The sequence below is a fragment of the Leguminivora glycinivorella genome, chromosome 17, assembly GCF_023078275.1.
Source record: "Leguminivora glycinivorella isolate SPB_JAAS2020 chromosome 17, LegGlyc_1.1, whole genome shotgun sequence".
In the NCBI taxonomy this organism is placed as follows: Eukaryota; Metazoa; Arthropoda; class Insecta; order Lepidoptera; family Tortricidae; genus Leguminivora; species Leguminivora glycinivorella.
The window spans coordinates 22,078,733-22,098,568 of NC_062987.1; the positions used below are offsets into that span (position 1 = coordinate 22,078,733).

At 37.9% G+C, this 19,836-nt stretch overlaps 2 protein-coding genes across 3 annotated transcripts in view; both read right to left on the reverse strand.

Moving 5' to 3' along the window:
* The window catches only part of LOC125235291 (dopamine D2-like receptor), a 392,584-nt gene that overhangs the window by 54,357 nt on the left and 318,391 nt on the right, over nt 1–19,836 (reverse strand). The gene's annotated exons all lie outside the window — the stretch shown is intronic.
* The window catches only part of LOC125235289, a 52,444-nt gene continuing 37,319 nt past the window's right edge, over nt 4,712–19,836 (reverse strand). For both annotated transcript variants that reach the window (XM_048141802.1, XM_048141801.1), the window contains exon 9: nt 4,712–5,188. In XM_048141802.1, the coding sequence (XP_047997759.1) occupies nt 4,989–5,188 (200 nt within the window). In that variant the 3' untranslated portion in view covers nt 4,712–4,988. The remainder of the gene's footprint in view (nt 5,189–19,836) is intronic.

Below are 19,836 nucleotides of genomic sequence, written 5' to 3' on the forward strand. Positions count from 1 at the left end.
TGTTCGGTTCGGTCCTCGCTATGAAGCGAAACATGTCGAGCAATCTTTGCTTTTTATACACACACATATATATACAATACAATACAATACAATACTCTTTATTGCACACCTCACATAGTTTACAAGTAATACACAAGAAACAAAACAAATTAAACAGAGGTAACAACAGGCGGTCTTATCGCTGAAGAGCGATCTCTTCCAGACAACCTTTGGGTACTGGAGTTAATATAATCAGAATATATGGTAGGTGGCTCTAAAAATATGAGAAGTAGAATTTAAATACAACCAAACAACACAAAACACTCATTCAAATAGACATACATAAATAAGTATAACCATAAACATACATAAACATACACACATAAATATATATATATAAAAAGGTTTATATTCATAGAGAAACAAACAACAGTGTCATTCATAAAATCTAAGGAAGGGAAAGATAGTATTCTTTAAGGTTTGATTTAAACGAGGCAATAGATTGAGAACGTCTTAACTCAACAGGGAGAGAGTTCCACAGTCGAATAGCTTGGAAAGTAAATGAACGATTATAAAATTTGGAAGATGAAGATGGCACAGATAGAAGGAAATTTTGAGAGGATCTAATTGAATTAAGATAAGAGAAACGCTCCTTGAGATAGCGGGGAGTTGCTGGATTAAAAAGTATAGAATAAAGAAGAGAAATTATGTGAGAATTCCGACGACGACGGATGGGGAGCCATTTTAGTTGAGATCGAAAACTGGAAACATGGTCGTATTTGCGCAGCCCAAATATGAACCGAATGCAGACATTTTGAATACGTTCAAGCTTACTTAGCTGATCCTCAGTAATATCCAAATAAGAAATGTCAGCATAATCAAGAATGGGATGAAGTAATGTCTGAGCAAGCGCAATCTTTGTAGGAATAGGTAGAAAGTTACGAAGTCGCCTGAGGGAACCTATAGCGGCAAACATCTTCCTGCTCACTTCGCTCACTTGAGGTACCCAGGTTAGAGAGTTATCCATGATAACGCCAAGATTTCTCACCTGGTTGGAATAAGGGATTTGGACATTATCAAACACCACCGGAGAAAGCTTAACGAAATCGATTTGGGAAATCAGTTTAGGGCTGCCAATCACAATCACTTGAGTTTTCCCTGGATTTACTTTAAGACCATAATTCTGACTCCAATCTGATAAGCGTTTCAAGTCACGATTTGTGCCCTCTATGACTGAATCAAGTTCATTGAACACTCCCTGCGAATAAATTTGAAGGTCGTCAGCATAAAGGTGATAGTAAGAGGAGAGATTAAGAGTGATGGAGTTAATAAATATAGAAAATAAGAGAGGGGACAGCACACCGCCTTGTGGAACACCAGCCAGCGTGCTGCACCAAGAAGAATAAGAGTTATCAATCTTTATTCTTTGCCGACGACCAACCAAATAACTAAAAAACCAGTCAATCGCCGTATCAGATATGTTAAGAGACCGTAACAAAGCGAGCATAATGTCAAAATCAACCGTGTTGAAGGCATTGCTAAAATCTAAGAGAGTAAGAACGGTAAGTTTCTTATCGTTCATACCCATTCGGATGTCATCGGTGATTTTGACAAGAGCCGTAGTAGTGCTGTGGCCAGGACGGAAACCAGACTGAAGTGGATTTAATAGGTCATTTCTATTCAGAAAGGAAGTTAACTGCCTATGTACTAGCCGTTCAAGGACTTTGGATAAGAAAGGTAGAATGGAGATGGGACGATAATCAGAATAAGAACTGGGGTTGGATTTTTTGGCAATGGTATAATATTGGCATCCTTCCATAAACTCGGGAAGGTGCTAGATGCTATGGAAAATTTTAAAATACTAGTGAGGATGGGAACAAACAAATCAAGAAGAGGGAGAATCATACTACGGCTAATACAGTCAACACCAATAGCATTGGAAGTGATGCTTAAAACTGCCTTCCTGACATCGTTCTCTGTGAATTGGCAAAAAGAGAAAGAAGAGTAATCAGGTTTCGGCAAAGATGACAAATGATGGAGGGTACTAAGCTTATTTGGACCGCTAAAACAAGTAGAAGACGAGAAATGCTGATTTAGTAAATCACAGTTAACATTAGATAAATTAGAAGTTTGCTGAGTTTTGCCAATTCCCAGAGATCTCAAGAACTTCCACACTTTAGCCGGATTTCCGTCCTCGACCGAACTGTGTATATGACGCCTCTGTGCGTCACGACATATAGTGCTACAGCGATTTCGCAAGGTAATATATTTATGTTTGTTCGCTTCAGTGCTGTTAGCTTTGTACCTCGACTTAGCCTGATTCTTCTTCTCAATAAGAGCCTTAATATCTGGAGTGAGCCAAGGAGCAGGAAGATGCTTAACTTTTATTGCACGTATGGGAGCATGAACGTCAAAAAGTTGTATAACAAGGGAATTAAAAAGTTCAACTTGATCATTGACTGAACCAGCTTGAGATATCTTGCCCCAATCTATTTTGAAAGCGTCTTCGCGAAGCTTTTCCACATTCAACCTACCAAAACTGCGTTGCAAGAGAATTTTAGCCTTAACTTTAGGAGGACGAATTTTATAAGAAAGATAGAGAAGGTCGTGATAAGAGAAGGCATCCGCGGTGTATTGACCAAAATTTGCAACATGGGAAGGAGAAGAAACCATAGTTAAGTCAAGAAGAGTCGATTTACAATTTGGAAAATGGTGAGTAGCATCTGAAGGAAGGATCGACATGTTACACGATTTTACCAGGGACTTAAGACGCATTGCTCGACTATCATTCTTCAGGAGACACGTATTAAAATCACCCATCACTATATGATGTTGATACAAAGGCATATAGTCTTCAAGGAGCTTTTCGAAAGTAGTGAAGTAAATATATTTAACTATTACACTTTAAAAAACTGTGCAAATATGATTTAGTTCAAGTAGTAAGGCACTGGTCACACCAAAAGCACACCTGGGACACTGGCGATAAAATATATGAAAGAGGCGCGTTCCTAGCACACATTCTCAGCTCGTGTAGGACGCGTACCATGCTTGTATGAGTGAGATATGACATGAGATATGGCGGTAACTGTGAGGGAGCGAAAGTGTCCATACTGTACGATAGTACTCTTTATTATACTGTGCCTAAAGCGAGTAAGCAATGAGCTATCGCCGATCAAAACGAACAGAAGATATTCGAGCGAGTTATAGTTTGTCGCCGAGCGATGAACTACATAGGTATAAATCGCTCACTCTTTCTTTTATACGGGAGCGACTATTTTTTGTCCATTTCTATAGCCGATAACTCACCGCTTCCTCGCTTCTAGTAGGATCAGTGCCTTAAGCCCGTGGAAAATTATAATAATTAATTGTAAAAAAATATACGTGTGCTAGCAGTGACTAGTATGATTTTTGCGGCGTCTAGTAAGGAAGTCTGTGCGAATAGCACTCGCTTTAAAATGGGGAATAAACTCTGCATTGCTAAACGATGTTGTTACTTTGATACCATTTTATTTGCCATCAAACAGACTAGAATCAGATTGAGAAACTAAACGTTTACATTTTGTTAATATTATGATATAAATACAAATTACATACTTGTTTTAAATTTACATTTCAATATCTTATCATAAAACTTAATAAAATATGTATTCAATTTTAACTGGCAGCGGTGTTTCTATGGACTAAGAGCAAAGCGCCACCAGACCTTCCTCAAATTCTCAAGGATGAAACGTTGGGATAATGTAGAGTTCTTATCGATGTTTAATGTCTACATGTTACCTAGTTTTGCCCATCGGTCATTTTTTTATTATAAGGTATTTTTTATTATAAGGCTGATTTTTATACACTGAGAGAAAATACAACCAGTCTTCATGTTCGTTCAACAATTTTTTTGGTTAAAATAGCGCCTATGTGCTCTTTGGTTCAAACAACAAGCTACTTGTCATTTGAATCGGCAATATATGTATTTGAATCAACAAGTCGATTTTATAAAAGCAACCTGACGCATATTGTTTTAAACATACGTTTGGCTGATTCAAACGGATAAACCGCAACAAGTCGAACTTGTTAAATTCACAATGCAAATTTCTCTCAGTGTATATGGAATAGAAAAGACTGTAAGGATTTGATAATCATCATTTTCTCACTAGTAATATCATTTAATTTTCTTCTTAGCCGTGCAGTGAAGACTGCTCAAAGTTCATCAGAAGTTATACCTTAGTAACGCCGTTGACAGAAAGACTTGACTCAGTGTTTTGCTGGTACTATACATATAGGTAGGAATCATTTCTTGCTAGGTTCGCGGTAAAAATTTGACACTGCATTATTTCGATCCAGCTTTTAATTAAGTGGTCTCTTTAAAACTGGGTCATCAGTTATAAGTAGTCTCGTCGTCTCTATAGGGAAAGTGTAGTGTAGCTATAGCTAGCATAGAAATCAACGGAAAGCCTTGGCCAGTTTTTCCTGGTAGTATAGTAAGTAGGTACCATCATTTCTTCTTTGGTTTGCGGTAAAAATTAGACACTACCGTATCTCGATCCCGTTTGCTTTGTAACTCTTCAAATTGGACTGAGTAGACTCTTCAAAGGGAAGCTGTGACTAAGTGACGTGATATCTCGCCAATCTAGCAGTTAAGAGCAAGCCTTGGTGCTGATAGTAAGTATCATCATGTCATCCTAAAGTACGTGATCCATCTTTTAACTTAGTCACACCTCGGACACTGGCGAACAAAGTATGTGATCCATCTTTTAACTTAGTCACACCTCGGACACTGGCGAACAAATATATGAAAGAGGCGCGTTCCTAGCACACATTCTAAGCTCGTGTAGGTGAACGCGTACTATGCTTGTATGAGTGAAATATGACAAGTCGACCGCGTTTTTGACAGGTGGTAACTGTGAGGTAACCAAGAGGGGATGCTCGGCACTTTCAGCAGGAAGCGGAAGTGGCCAATGGCCATACTGTGCGATCTCTTTATTATACTGTGACTTAGTAGACTCTTCAAAGGATCATCAGAAGCTGTGACTAGTGACGTCATCTCTTGCCAACCTAGCAGTTAAGGGCAAGCCCTGCCGAAGCGGCGGGCGGCCTCGCAGCCGCGGTTCGTATTTTCCTCTTTTGTGGCTGAGCGGGCTGGGGGAGCGCGAGCGGTCCGGCTGCTTCCTCTTAGAGGAAGACGAGCTGCGGGGTGAGATGGACTTGTGCGGGGTTTCTGTGAACGAAATTGAAGGTAAAATAAGATAATAGTACATTACGATACAAGAGCGTAAAAAAGGAAGTTCGAAACGAGTGGCGAATATTAAAACACGCCCGAACGGGAGTGTTTTAAATCGACACGAGTTACGAATTTCCTTTTCGCACGTGTATAGTACGACGTTTTTCAGTACAGGTGACCCTCCGAAGTTTCGATCTGACATATAATGAACCACTTCTCGTACTAGTGCGTAAAAAAACACCATCTTTTATGTACTGAACTATATTAGTAGGTTACACACAACAAAAAAACAAAAAAATAAAGGTATAACATGTTATCCCGTTTTGTACACATTTTTATAACCCATGTGATCGACCCGTGTGTGTTTTTAAAATATTAATGGTGTCTAAAACATGCCTAAAGGCCTCACTCGACTTGATGTTAATCATAATCTTATGAATATTTCTACACATGCACGACAACGAGCATAAAACATGCACAACACAATACTCGTCTATAACATGCACTCCTATGAATAATTTTCTCGAATCTATAAAATCAGTAGGAGACACATCTACATGATAGATTACCTACTATTTATTTAAATCAAAGAAGATCAAGTATTATAGAGAGTTACTGTCAAAGTAAAATATGTAATCACAGTGCATAAACTGCCATCTCTCGACACAAGCTTAAAACTTTTAAACCTCAGTAGCTTGATATGTGTTATAATGTCAAATATTAATATTAGCGCCATCTAGCCGAGCGTCCCCGAAAAGCATAACGCCATCTAGCCGAGCGTCCCCGAAAGGTGTAACGCCATCTAGGTCACCGTATCTTTTTCTATATGGTTCTGAGCTACGTTTTTTTTCTCAGACTGTAGCTGTCTATACGGAGTTACATTATGTCTTTGATTTAAATATACACACAAAACTTTGAACCGATTTTATAACAAATGCGAGACGGATATTCAATATTACCCATTGTCTCACAGCTTTACAACTTCTACATTGCGTATTATTTACCAATCCCTCTGATTAAAATTCATCAAAGAAAGACAAGATGACAAAAGTTCAGAAGCATCGGAGGCAGAGACAACGGACAGAAATAGAACATCCTGCCGGCGTAGCCGAATGGCAATGTTATGGTCGACGCCAGACGCCGACAGAAATGCAGTCTGGCTCTGTCACGCCAATACGCAAGAGCGATAGAGATAGATAGCTACGAAACAGATATTATCGTGAGCGGTAGGCTTGTGTATTACATGTACTAATAGTACAAAAGACACGATTCCCTGCACTGTACTAGACCGAACTACTCCCAAATGATTCTGCTCTCTAGTACATTTAGTACACTCACACACGCGCAACAGAATGGGAGCGAAAGGAGCTAAGAGCCCAGGCCCCGTAGCCGAATGGCATTTCTCCGACGCCAAACGAAAGCGATACGCCGCTGGCTCTGTCGCGCCAATACGCAAGCGCGATAGAGATAGATATCTACTAGCGCTTCGTTTCGTGAGCGTTTCGTGAGCGATTGTGCCATTCGGCTAGCCACCCTGGCCCCGTAGCCGAATGGCATTTCTCCGACGCCAAACGAAAGCGATACGCCGCTGGCTCTGTCGCGCCAATACGCAAGCGCGATAGAGATAGATACTACTAGCGCTTCGTTTCGTGAGCGTTTCGTGAGCGATTGTGCCATTCGGCTAGCCACCCTGAAGTGACAATGACAGCAAAGCGATCCGTGTGATCCGACCGCAACCGAACTAGAACCGACTGAATCGGACCGAGAGCGCGCGAAAACGGCCGATCAGCTCTCGGCTAGTACGAGCAAACGTTACTGTACGCCTTATGCACAATTTGTCTCTCGCTCTCTCGGTGTACGTACTAAATGTCCTAAAAGAACGAACTAGTATAGTATGAATTTTCTGAGATGAACGTTTCGCTTTTGCCGTAATCTGTTAAACAAAGGCCTTTGTTTCTATTATTGACGGCGGCTAGCTCCTGTTTCCACAGCACGTGCTAAAGTCTCAGTGTAGTTAAAAAGCAACTATCATGATAGCAATAAGGTTCAAATTTATTTTTGCAGTATGCAGGTATTTTTTTTGAAGATGACAAAACGTGTTATCTCCGAAAGGGGTTTTTATGGATTTGAACCTTATTACTATCATGATAGTTGCTTTTTAACTACACTGAGACTATAGCACGTGCCGTTTAAACGGGAGCTAGCCGCCGTGAACAATAGACACAAAAGCCTTTAACAGATTACGGCTAAACCGAAAAGTTCATCTCAAAAAATTCATACTATACACTTCGGAGATCGTACTAGCTGGGAGCGATCTTTCCAGTGAACGAGCAGGCACAACTCTAGTAAGCGGTTTTGCATTTGGCTACGTACCCTATTTCACCTCCTTTCGGTGGATTAAGGTGGAATTTATACATATTTATGACCCTCCCTTGACATTTTCGCTTCCTCAGGAGTGTATAGGCTTTTTCCCGAAATCGTTAATTCCGCGTAGCAAAATTTTCATTCGCATTTTTCCCCATTTTTTAGGGTTCCGTACCAAAAAGGTACAACAGGAACCCTTATGGTGCGACTCTGTCCGTCTGTCTGTCCGTCTGTCACATTGTTAAATATCTCGATAACTACTTATGCTATCGATATGAAATTTGGAATAGTTATATACATTGTGAACCTCTACAAGTTGAAAGTATTTTTTTTTAAATTAATTAATTAAAATAGCCTTTCTTACTGAGTTTTAAATTAAGTTTGAATTATCATTGTTGGCATTAAAGTTAAGTTTCGTATTTTGTTTTTAGTTTTATATCTGTTCTTTAGTTTTTAAATTAAGTCTCGTAGCTCAGTTTGCCTCCTGGCAAAGGCCTCCTCTAAATCCCTCCAGTGTGTCCTGTCCATGGTTGCTCTTCTCCAGAATGGTCCCGCTGTTAGTTTTATTTCATCTTCCCATCTACAGAGCTGTGGGCCTTTCTTACGGCTGCATCCTCTGGGGTACCAGTTAGTGATCTCTTTACTCCATTTTCCTTCTTTCGAGCGCATCATATGACCTGTCCATTTCCATTTTAGTTGATCTATTCTCTGCAGGATATCTGTCAGTTTGGTCTTCTCTCTTATGTCGATATTTCGTACTCTGTCGCTTCTTCTGAGTCCCAAAATGCTCCTCTCCATCGCACGCTGGCATGACGCGAGTTTTGCTCTATGTACTTCTGTGAGGGCCCATGTTTCACATCCATACGTTAAGCATGGGAGGATACAGGTGTTAAATACCTTACGTTTAATTGTCATGCTAAAGTCTTTGTTCTTCATGATATACTTTAGGGACCAATATTTTTTCCAACCACTTGTAATTCTTTTCTCAACCTCCTTTGACATATGGTCATCAAATGAAATAATTTGGCCCAGATATACGTACTCCTGCACATATTCCAACGGTTCGCTGTTGACAATTATGCTTATATGTTCCTTATTAGTTAGGAGTTTAGTTTTGCTACTATTCATTACAAGACCAACCTTACTACTTTCTTGACATAGTTCTCTGACCATCTGTTCCAGTATTATGGGTGATTCTTCCATCAAAACTAAATCGTCAGCAAATCTAAGATGACTGAGCCATTTTCCATCTATTTTAATTCCTTTGTTCTTCCAATTTACGTTACGGAAAATGCTTTCCAGGACAGCAGAGAAGATCTTTGGTGAGACAGGATCGCCTTGTCTAACTCCTTTCTGTACTGGAAACTCATTTCCTAGTGCTTCAAGTTGTACTCTGGCGCTACTGTTATGATATAGCTTTCTTAGGACATTTATGTAGACCTGTGGTATTCCTTGTTGCTGTAAGGTATCCCAAATTCGATCATGGATTAGACTATCGAAGGCCTTGTTGTAGTCTATGAACGCAATATATATATGTTTTTTATATTCTTTATATTTCTCAACAATTTGTTTTACAGTGTGAATGTGGTCTAAGGTCGAATAATTCCTTCGGAACCCTGCTTGCTCTACAGGTTGTTGCTCGTCCAGTTGCTTGCTTATCCTTTCTAAAATCACTTTTGCGAATACTTTATAGACATTAGACATCAAGCTAATGGGTCTGTAGTTCCCCACGTCATCCTTTGGCCCTTTTTTGTGTATGAGAATTATGTGTGATTTGGTCCATTGACTTGGAATAGTACAGGTGACTAATATTTTATTGAAAATGTTTGTTAGGATCGGGCTTAGTTCATAGACAGTACCTCTAAGTAGTTCGTTTGCAATTCTGTCGGGGCCGGGAGCTTTGTCAGTTTTTTGGCTGAGTATAGCTTTCTCCACTTCACTTTTTAAAATAGCAGGTTCTTGTGTCATATTTTCTGGGTTTTCTTCGTAGCACTGAGTCCCATCTTCCACTTTGGAGTAAAGTTTTGAGTAAAAAGATGTGGCATGCTCGCTGACATGTTTTCTTGTGGTAATGTTTTTCCCTTTGTGTTTCATGCTCGGTATCCATTCCTTGTCGACCTCTTTTATTTCTTTTAGGGCTCTTCTGATACCGCCCGTCTGGATGATGTGTTTTTCTAAGGTTTTATATTTTAGGTTTCTTCTATCTTTTCTAATGCTTCTATTGATTGCTTTACTAATTTGGGCAATTTTCTTGTTGTCATGTTTACCAGCAGGGTCGGACAGAAGATTTCGTCTCTCTTGTAGTAGTGATTTTGACTCATCGCTGAGGTATTCCTTTTTCTTTTTGGTATTCTTCGGATTAGCAAGCTTTTGCTCCAGCTTTTGGTACAATATCAACGGGTTCTCATCCGGGTCATGCAGCACACTGGTCTCGGACAGGGTTGCTATGGTTTCCTTTATAATATCTTTGTTTATTTTGATTGCTTTATTGCTGACAGATTTTCTAGATTTTCTAGGTGGCGCTAGTGTAAAGGTGCTCCTTACCATTCGATGGTTGGTGTTGAAATTTAAGTTTTGGACAACATCTGTGTTTGTGAATGGTTTTCTGTAGTTTGTGGTAATATAATCAATCTGGTTCTTATATCTGCCTCCTGGGGAGATCCATGTCCATTTTTTTCCTGGCTTCTTCTTGAATATAGTGTTTAGGATGCATAGGTTGTGCTCCGCCAGGAAATCTATAAATATCTGACCATTTGGGCTCCTTTTGCCATGACCAAATTTACCAATAATAAGTTCTTCTCCTTTCTGTTGACTTCCTACTTGCGCGTTGAAGTCTCCCATTACTATGATAAAATTTTTTGAATGTTGGGATATACAGTCTGACAACTTGTTGTAAAAAAGTTCGATTTCTTCCTTTCGGGCTTGTTCTGTTGGTGCATAGACTTGGATGATTGACCATGTCTTTTTATAACCTGGGAGCTGTAAGTTTAGCACCGCTATTCTATCTGATATACCGACGAATTCTTGTATCTTGTTTTTGTGGGACTTTTTTATGAGAAAGCCTACACCTCTATGACCGGCGATCTCTCCTTTGGAGTATAGTATAAAGCCCGGGCGTTCCTCTATAGACTCGCCTACTCTTCGCATTTCACTAATGCCTAGTATGTCCCACTTCAAGTCACTCAGTGCAAATTCTAATTCAGTGAGGCTTTCTTCTGTCCTCAGAGTTCTCGTGTTTAAGGTTGCTACTTGTAGAACAGACCTCTTAATTTTACATGTGGCTGTTTGTTCATCTGGGGTTTGATTTAGAGGGTTTTGGTCATTTTCCCCTCGATGACCAGTCGGCTTGGGGGAGGTTTTGTTGTAATGTTTACTATGTTGTTTTTTCTTAATACTATTGTTTTTTTCCGATTTTCCGTGGCAATTAGTTTTTTGGAACATTAGGTTGAGAGTCGGAACCTTCCCGGCTAACATAGTTCAGCATGGTAGGCCTGATGACCTCTTTCTTGCTCGATCTTGAGAGTGATTGTGAAGGGTTGCTTAGGGTTTGGTTTTTATTCAATTTTGTTTGAGCTGATGACTGAGGGGAATCTGACGATTCTCTTTTTCTCTTTTCCCTGTTGTTGTCTTTTGGTTTTATGACTATCAATCTGTCATCTTTTAAATAAGCTATATTCCCCTTCTTCCTTTCCTCTTCTAATTGGGGTTGTAATTGTTTTCTTACTTCCAGAACTTCCTTAGGGTAATCTTCCTTCACGTTAATGCCTTGTGGAAGGGTTTTCTTATTTTTTAGTATAAGATGTTTTTTCCATTGAGTTGTGATGGAAGCTACGACTGGACGACTCTTGTTTTCGCTTTGTTTTCCGATTCTGTACACGTTACTAATTTCGTGGCTGTCGAAGTAAACTCCCGTTTCAATTACAATGTCCTTAATGCAGTCCACGAGTTCCGCCTCTGATTTTCCCTTCTCTTCCACTCCAAAAAACACCAGGTTATTTTTGCGTTTTTCATTTACAACTCTTTTAAGTTTTTCTTCCAGATCAGACACTTTAATTTTGAGGTTATTGTTTTCTTCGATGATATTTTTCATCTTAACTTCTAGCGCGTCCGTGACGTTTCTTGTTACCGATTCCGTAATTGTTTTTGTTTGTTTCTCTAACTTTTCATCAAGTTTTTGAAGAAGTATTTCCATATTGTCGCCCATTTTAATGTTTTTGTTGTGTTTTGGAAGGTTTTTCGTTCAACTTAGTGGCAACACCGAGTGTCAGTGTCACTTTTTGACGTTAGGTTGGCACTATGGAGCGATAAGGTGAAATATAGTTTTGAGGTTATAATTCCGATCGGTATTTGTGGATGATTCTAATTAAGTTTGTTCACTAGCACTGTTACTACACTTCGTATGTTGTCCACGACGTTTAGTTTTAATGTTTATTAGTTCTATTGCACTGATTTCGCACGGTTAAGCACTTTTTTCAATTAAAATCGACGGAGGCGAGTGACGTTAGTGTTGACTGGTCAGCCACCGGAAGCGGAAAAAATTAATTAATTTTAAATTAATTAATATAAATGATAGAAAATGGCCAAAATGAAAGGGGGCAAACTGAAAATTTCAAGTAACTAGGTCAAGTGGGGTATCGTTAAAAAGAGCTCAAATTGTACATATCAAAACTATTTTTTATAATTTTTTGGTTGTGGAAAAAAAATGTTTTTTGAAGGAAAATGTAAAAAAAAAATACCGTTCCCCCCCCCCCCTCATCTCCGAAGTTTACCAATATAAATTTATGAAATTTTCACCAAACATGGGTATTATAATGAATATTACAGGAAATATAAAAATCGTACACGTATCTTGAAAACTTTTTTATTTATTTATAAAAAACCTTTCAGATTTACATTTTCAATTTCAACACCCTTGCGGGTGTTTATTGTACCTGTATTTTTTAACAAAATAACAATGAAATTACCTACTTTGAAATAGAGGCAAAATGGTTAAAATCGGTTCACGCAATAAACAATTATTCCATAAAAATCATCTTCCATACTAGCTCGCGCGCATTAGTTTACTCAATTTGCCGATAGATGTCGCTGTACGTTGAACGCTCATTTCCTACATCGCGTTTTTCCTGATATAATGAGGTCGGTTCAGGAGCGTCGTTGCGACATGTCGTAAGTCGTAAACTATTGAAACCGAATAGAGAGGCCAATGATATAACATCATTGTGACGCGCCCGACAATGACACTTAGCCGTTCATTGCCTGTTCAACAAGGAAATATTGACGCTGAGTAACAATGTTACTTATCAAACCAGAAATAGGCACAGAATTGTCAGTGCCAATGTCACTGTGGTGGAATAGCCCACTGATGTAATATCGGAGCGGACTGATCAATGTGTTTACAAAATTATCTGATGGAAGAAGGCACTGTTGTCAAGTTTAAGTGTAATATCGTTTTTTTTTTTATTACAGAAAACACATTACACAAATCATGATTTAAATCTTCGCCAAACTGCACAGCAGTTTGTAGACGAAACAATTGATCAGAGATGTCAAAAAAAGTGTGTATATCGTTCGTGTTTTTTAGGAGACAAATAAAAATGTACTTACAATTTTATTGGGTTACTATTTTTTTATGTTTGAGGTTACTCATTTCAACTATTTACCGACTTCTTTATCTGATTTCAAGATACTGACATCAACATAATGAAATATTGGCTATTAGAGACCAAAGAGCTTTTAGAAATCTCATGAAATATAATAGAATGCCATTGGAAAATCTTATTTTGAATTTAAAAAGCGAATATTGGACCACTGAATGGATTCTTGAAATGCGATTTAAAATTGGATGGCCATCGTACCATGCGACCTATGTCTATGAATTCAAAAGATCGAGTCAGCGTCTTGTACGAGGGGCGTTCAATAAGTAATGATAATGAGTATTAAAACATAAGAATGTAAGTACCCTTATATTTTCATAATTAAAAGTAACTCTTTTGTGATTTATTTACATATTTAATTTTCCAATTATTATATTTTTGCCCCCTTTAAAAATTAAAATCTTAACGATAGTCTAAATACCATGTCAGTAAGCAGTGCTGAGCTGAACCATTTTTTATTTTCAAAGTTGTCCACCCCATTTTTTCTGTAACACAGATATTTTAGTGATCGCTTACCATCAAGGCGACCTGCCTGCTCGTTTGCCTCCTATCCCATAAAAAATGTTATTTTTTAACCTCCGACACAAAAACGACGGGGTGTTATAAGTTTGACGTATCTGTCTGTGTGTATGTCTGTCTGTCTGTCTGTTTGTCTGCTGTCTGTGTGTGTGTCTGTCTGTGGCATCGTAGCTCTCGAACGGATGAACCGATTTTGATTTAGTTTTTTTTTTGTTTCAAAGCTGAATTAGTCGTCAGTGTTCTTAGCCACGTTTCATCAAAATCGGTCTACTATGTCGCGGTCGGAGGTTTTTTCAAAATTTTAATTTTGTTGTTTTTTATATTTTCTAGTTAACACCTTTCTAAAACGAAAGAATGTTCTACACAGCTGTCGTATTAAATTGGCGATATTCCTATATTTGTACACGCTCTGCGAAACTACGGACGAATCATCGTATTTCGTAGGCTTCGTAGTTTATTGAACTCGATTGGGGACCTTCCTGGGGAATCCATTGATATGCAAAATACCTCCGCCACATAACCTCGCGATAAACTGTTACAAAACATTTATTTTGTGTCGCAAAAGAGAGAAGCAATGTTTTTATTAACCGACTTCAAAAAAAGGAGGAGGTTCTCAATTCCACTGAATGTTTTTTTTTTATAACCAACTTTAAAAAATACACTAAAAACATTACATGTGCCTATAACATTTAAAGAGTTCCCTCAATTCCTCGAAGATCCCATCATCAGACCCCGACTTGGTGCCAATGGGACCATCTCGGGGTTATACCCGTTCGATTAAAAAAAAAATTTTGAAAATCGGTTCACGATTCTCGGAGATATCGAGTAACATACATACAAAAAAAAAACATTCAGTCGAATTGAGAACCTCCTTTTTAGGGTTCCGTACCTCAAAAGGAAAAAACGGAACCCTTATAGGATCACTTTGTTGTCCGTCTGTCCGTCCGTCCGTCTGTCAAGACCCTTTTTCTCAGGAACGCGTGGAGGTATGAAGCTGAAATTTATATCAATTACTCAGGTCTACTGTCCCTTGAAGCTGTGAAAAAATCAAACTTCTAAGCCAACGCAATCAAAAGATAGAGCCGTTTATGCCGTAAATTTTCGACACTTGCAAGGGAATCAAAACCTACAGGGTGCTTCCCGTGAACTCAGAATCTTGAAATTTGGTACGAAGCAACGTCTTATAGCATAGATAAAGGAAAAATTACGAAAACCATAAATTTTTAGTTACATCACATAATATTTTTTTTTTAATAATTTTAACCTTACTACCCATTTCCTCATAAACGCGTAGAGGTATTAAATTGAAATTCATACCAAATACTCAGGTCTATAATACCTTTAAGCTGTAACAAAATCAAACTTCTATGTCAACGCAATCAAAAGAAACAGCAATTTAAGCTGCATATTTTGAAACTCGCAAGTACTCGCAAGGGAATCAAAACCTAAAGGGTACTTCCAGTCGACCTAGAATCTTGAAATTTGGCATGAAGCAACGTTTTATAGCACACATAAAGGAAAAATTCCGAAAACCTTAAATTTTTAGTTACATTACAAAATATATATTATGACTCGATTGTCGTAATGAACGAACTTTGTAAACCTTGCAGGTTTGTACGGAACCCTCGGTGCGCGAGTCCGACTCGCACTTGGCCGGTTTTTTGAAGTCGGTTAAAATAACGATACGAGCGTTTCGTTTCGTGAGCGTTTCGTAAGCGATTGTGTGTTCGGCTACGCACGCTGATCGCGAATAAGGTGTACTCGGGTAATTCCGAACGTCGAAAACCGTCGGCAAATTCCGAAAAGGGACCCTTATTACTATGGAATCACGGGTGATTATCATTTGAATTTCGGAATTTTCCGACGGTTTTCGACGTTCGGAATTACCCGAGTACACCTTACATTTATTTTTTTGTTACGTTTCTTCTTATATTTTACTTACTTATTATCTGCTGTATAATCTTTGATACTGCAGTCTCCGAACATTATCTTCGTACGGCAGACATGGGACAGTGGTATAAAGATTGCAATTCCATTAGCAAGACGGCGAAATGATGGATGCTCCCCGATGGCTTTAAAAGTGCTTTCATGTTTCAGCATCACTGAGTGTGAAGCTACGTGGCTACATGTACGAAAATAGTAGGGATATGTTTTAAGACGTATTCGGTATCGTGTTTTGTTTAGAAAAATTAACGAACCCTGCAGAGCTAGCACATGGTATCCGAGAGAGTATGTCGCCGCGAGATAGATTACCCGTCCTTATGTCATTAATCTTATCTTATACTTTTAAACGAGCAATTCTTGTATATTTATTTATTTATTTATATATACCGATGATCTCGGAAACCGCTCTAACGATTTCGCTGAAATTTGTTATGTGGGGGTTTTCGGGGGTAAAATAGCCTTAGATCCCGGAAAACGCGAATTTTCGAGTTTTCATAAGTTTTTCTTTCGCGTTAGTAAACGTAAAATATGGTCGTTAATTTCGCCGCGCGCGCATCGATTCCGCTTAGCTCAGTCGTACGAGGTCGGTCTAATGTACGCAGATAGAGATCGTAGGTGTCAGGGTTTTGAATCCCGGCCAGAAATTAAGTTTTTGTTTTTTGTCTTTTTTTTGTTTTTGTATTTATAAGAGTTTTTTTTTATCTAAAGACGTGATAATTATATTAAAATAGAACCAAGCGAAGCTCGGTCGCCCAGATATTACACAATTAAAAGAAGACGTGATCTATCTCGCGGCGACATACTCTCGCGGCAATCATGTGCTAAGCATGCTGGCGATATTCGAAGTTTATTTTTGACGCGAAAATTTTCTTACTCGTAGCCAGTCCTGTAGCTAGGAAATCTGTGTCTGTGTTGTGTGTATAAGACTTTGAATTATAGCACTTCGAGTAGCTGTTTATTCCAATTTACCCAAATGCCGCAAAATTTCGAGACTCGCAATGGAATCAAAACCTACTTCTTACGAGTACATCCCGTCAACTCAGAATCTTCAAATTAGGTACGAATCTAACAGATAAATACAAGAAAAACTGTAATTTTTGTATAGTTACAACACATAATAAAGATATTTTAAACAAAACTAACCCACTCACCCGTTGACCACGAACGCTGTAAAGTGTTCGAAACATCGGGATGAATAGTAAATTCATTATACGCGATTTAATCCGCGTCTATAGTTTTATATCATGAGTAACTATTGCGGTAACCGAAGACAATATTATATTTTTAATAACTTTAAACTTTGTACGGAACCCTCAATGCGCGAGTCCTACGTGAACTTAGCCGGTTTTTTCCTTAAAAGTGAACGAATAAGCTCTGATCCGATTTAAATAAGATCTACGCCTACGTTTTAGATTTGCTTGAAAATATTACACCTTAGAACCTAAACTATCCCACAGTACAGCATTTTGAATGTGTCATGACATGAAGTCATGGCCGCCACTGGGCGAATTTTTATTGCCATGAGTCCTGTCTTTATTGCTTTGTTTATTTCTTTTTTATGTCCCACCGAGATTTAGTTTTAGTTCTTAAAAGATGTCTAGTGAGCATGTTCAAAAGAATTTATTATTTAATTGAGTCAAATACACAAAAAAAGTAATAAACATATATATGAGCATATTTGGTAGTTTTGGTAGTGAGTAATGTAAGTATAGATGTCTAGTGAGTAAAAGTGGCAAAAGTAGTATATATTAAGTCTGAAAATCTAAAAATAATACATTGTTCAGAAAATCGATTTTAATTCGAAGTTTTGCTAAACTGGCCGACTAAACCACCCTACATAAGACATAAAATATAAATTTAATTGAAAGTCAACTAATGAACCTCAAATATCACCAGCTAGAGTAGGTACGTACCTACTCTAGCTGGTGATATTTGCGTTCAGCCATTGCAGGTACCTATCACATCAGTAACATCAGTATCTACTACTATCTACTAACTACTCATCTGGATATAGACACAACCCAAGCGGAGTCCCACAGGGAAGTGTTTTAGGGCCAATATTATTTTTGCTCTATATTAATGACATCACTGACATAACGAATCACAGTTGCATTTTATTTGCTGATGACATATCTATGATTGTCACGTCTGATAAAGAAATTTGTACAATTAATGACCACGAACAAGAAATTAATAATACGATCGATAAAGTAAAATACTGGCTTAATTCGAATAACTTAAAAATAAATCTAGATAAATCTAAATATATAAATTTTAATAAATCAATAAATCCGAATTTAAATGTTAATTTGCAAGTTCCTAGCATAGAAAATGTGACGCAGACAAAATTCCTAGGAATAACTCTAGATGAGAATCTGGACTGGAGGGCACAATTGGAGAACGTTACTAGTCGAATAAATAAATATGTGTTCGCACTCAAACAACTCCGTAGAGTTACTGATGCTAAAACGGCATTATCCTGCTATCATGCGTACGTAGAGTCAGTTTTGCGTTATGGCCTAATAATATGGGGTAATAGCACAGACTTTAATCGAGCTTTTGTCGCGCAAAAAAAATGCATTCGAGCATTAAACGGGATGCGACCAGGTGAATCTTGCAGACCGCTTTTTGAAAGACTTGGTTTGTTACCACTTCCTTCTCTATATATTTGTGAAATGTGCATGTTTGTTCATAAACACTTAGATTTATTTAAAAAAGCCTGTGATAGCCATCCACGCTCTTGCCGTAACCCGGACAGATTATTACCCGATGAACATCCAAGATTAGCAAAACATAAAAAAAGTTGTACGATTATGTGTCTTAATATGTATAACACCTTACCAAACGAATTAAAACAATTAAATATTACTGCATTCAAACGACAGTTGCATGAATGGCTTAAACAATTTAATTTTTATAGCACAAAAGAGTTTTTGGACATGAAAAATAATTAATTAATCTGTACGACTTTATATTTTAAATGAATGAAATGTATGAAATTTATTAATGTATACATTTGCATGATATTTTTATAAGTTTTTTGTATATAGTTTGTGTACATAGTTTGCATACCATTAATGGTTAAACATGAAACTTACCACCTATCGCATTAACACCTGTGTAATTGGTATTGTTTAAAGCAAATAAATTATTCTTATTCTTATTCTTATTCTTATTCTTATCTTTCAGGGCTGTGTCCGATCCCTGTGAGTCCTTTTGGCGAAGTGCCAACGCTTGCCTATCGGCAATTGCCTAACGGAATTCACTTTCATGAAATCTACATTTGGTGTACTTAGGTACTGAACTTAGAAGCTTTTTTATTGTGTACTGGTCCCGTAGCCGAATGGAATTTCTACGACGCAAAACGAAAACGAAACGCCGCGAAAGAGTAGTCTGGTTCTGTCGCGCCAATACGCAAGAGCGATAGAGATAGATATCTACGAGCGTTTCGTTTCGTCAGCGTTTCTCGAGCATTTGTGCATTCGGCTACGCACGCTGATTGGCGATGAACCCTAGTCACACCTGATTGAAAGTGAAGATAGAGTAGTTTTGAATGATTCACGGCTATTTTCATTAGACTTATATTTATTTATTTATTTAAACTTTATTGCACAAAAGAACAACTTAATGTACAAAAGGCGAACTTAATGCCATGAGGCATTCTCTACCAGTCAACCTTTGGGCAAAGCAGAGAAGATTGTAGGCGGTGCATTAAGAGACCAATTTTGAAATATCAATCAAAAGCTTAGACATATAATATATTAACGTACATACAATTACATACTATTTTTACATAAATAACGATAGGTTATATAATACATAGGTACTCATATATATAAATTATATATATATATATTACTAACCTGTCAGAAAGATAACATTCAATTTTACCTTAAGCTGCCAGCAAAGAAGTCGCGCACTGATTTTTTAAAAACGTATTTGTTGGGTAATTTCCTAATGTTCCTAATGTATGTTATATTAACCGGGGTATAGATATAGAAAATCAAAAAGGTAATCACGGTCTATATCCCGGTCAGTATAAGTCCAAGATTGCTTTAAAGAGACCGAGGTCGTATTTTTTCAGGGAATACAATGGGAACGTATTCCATTCCTTTGCGGCCCGTATCACAAAATATGAGGTAAATCGTTTTGTGCGGACAACTG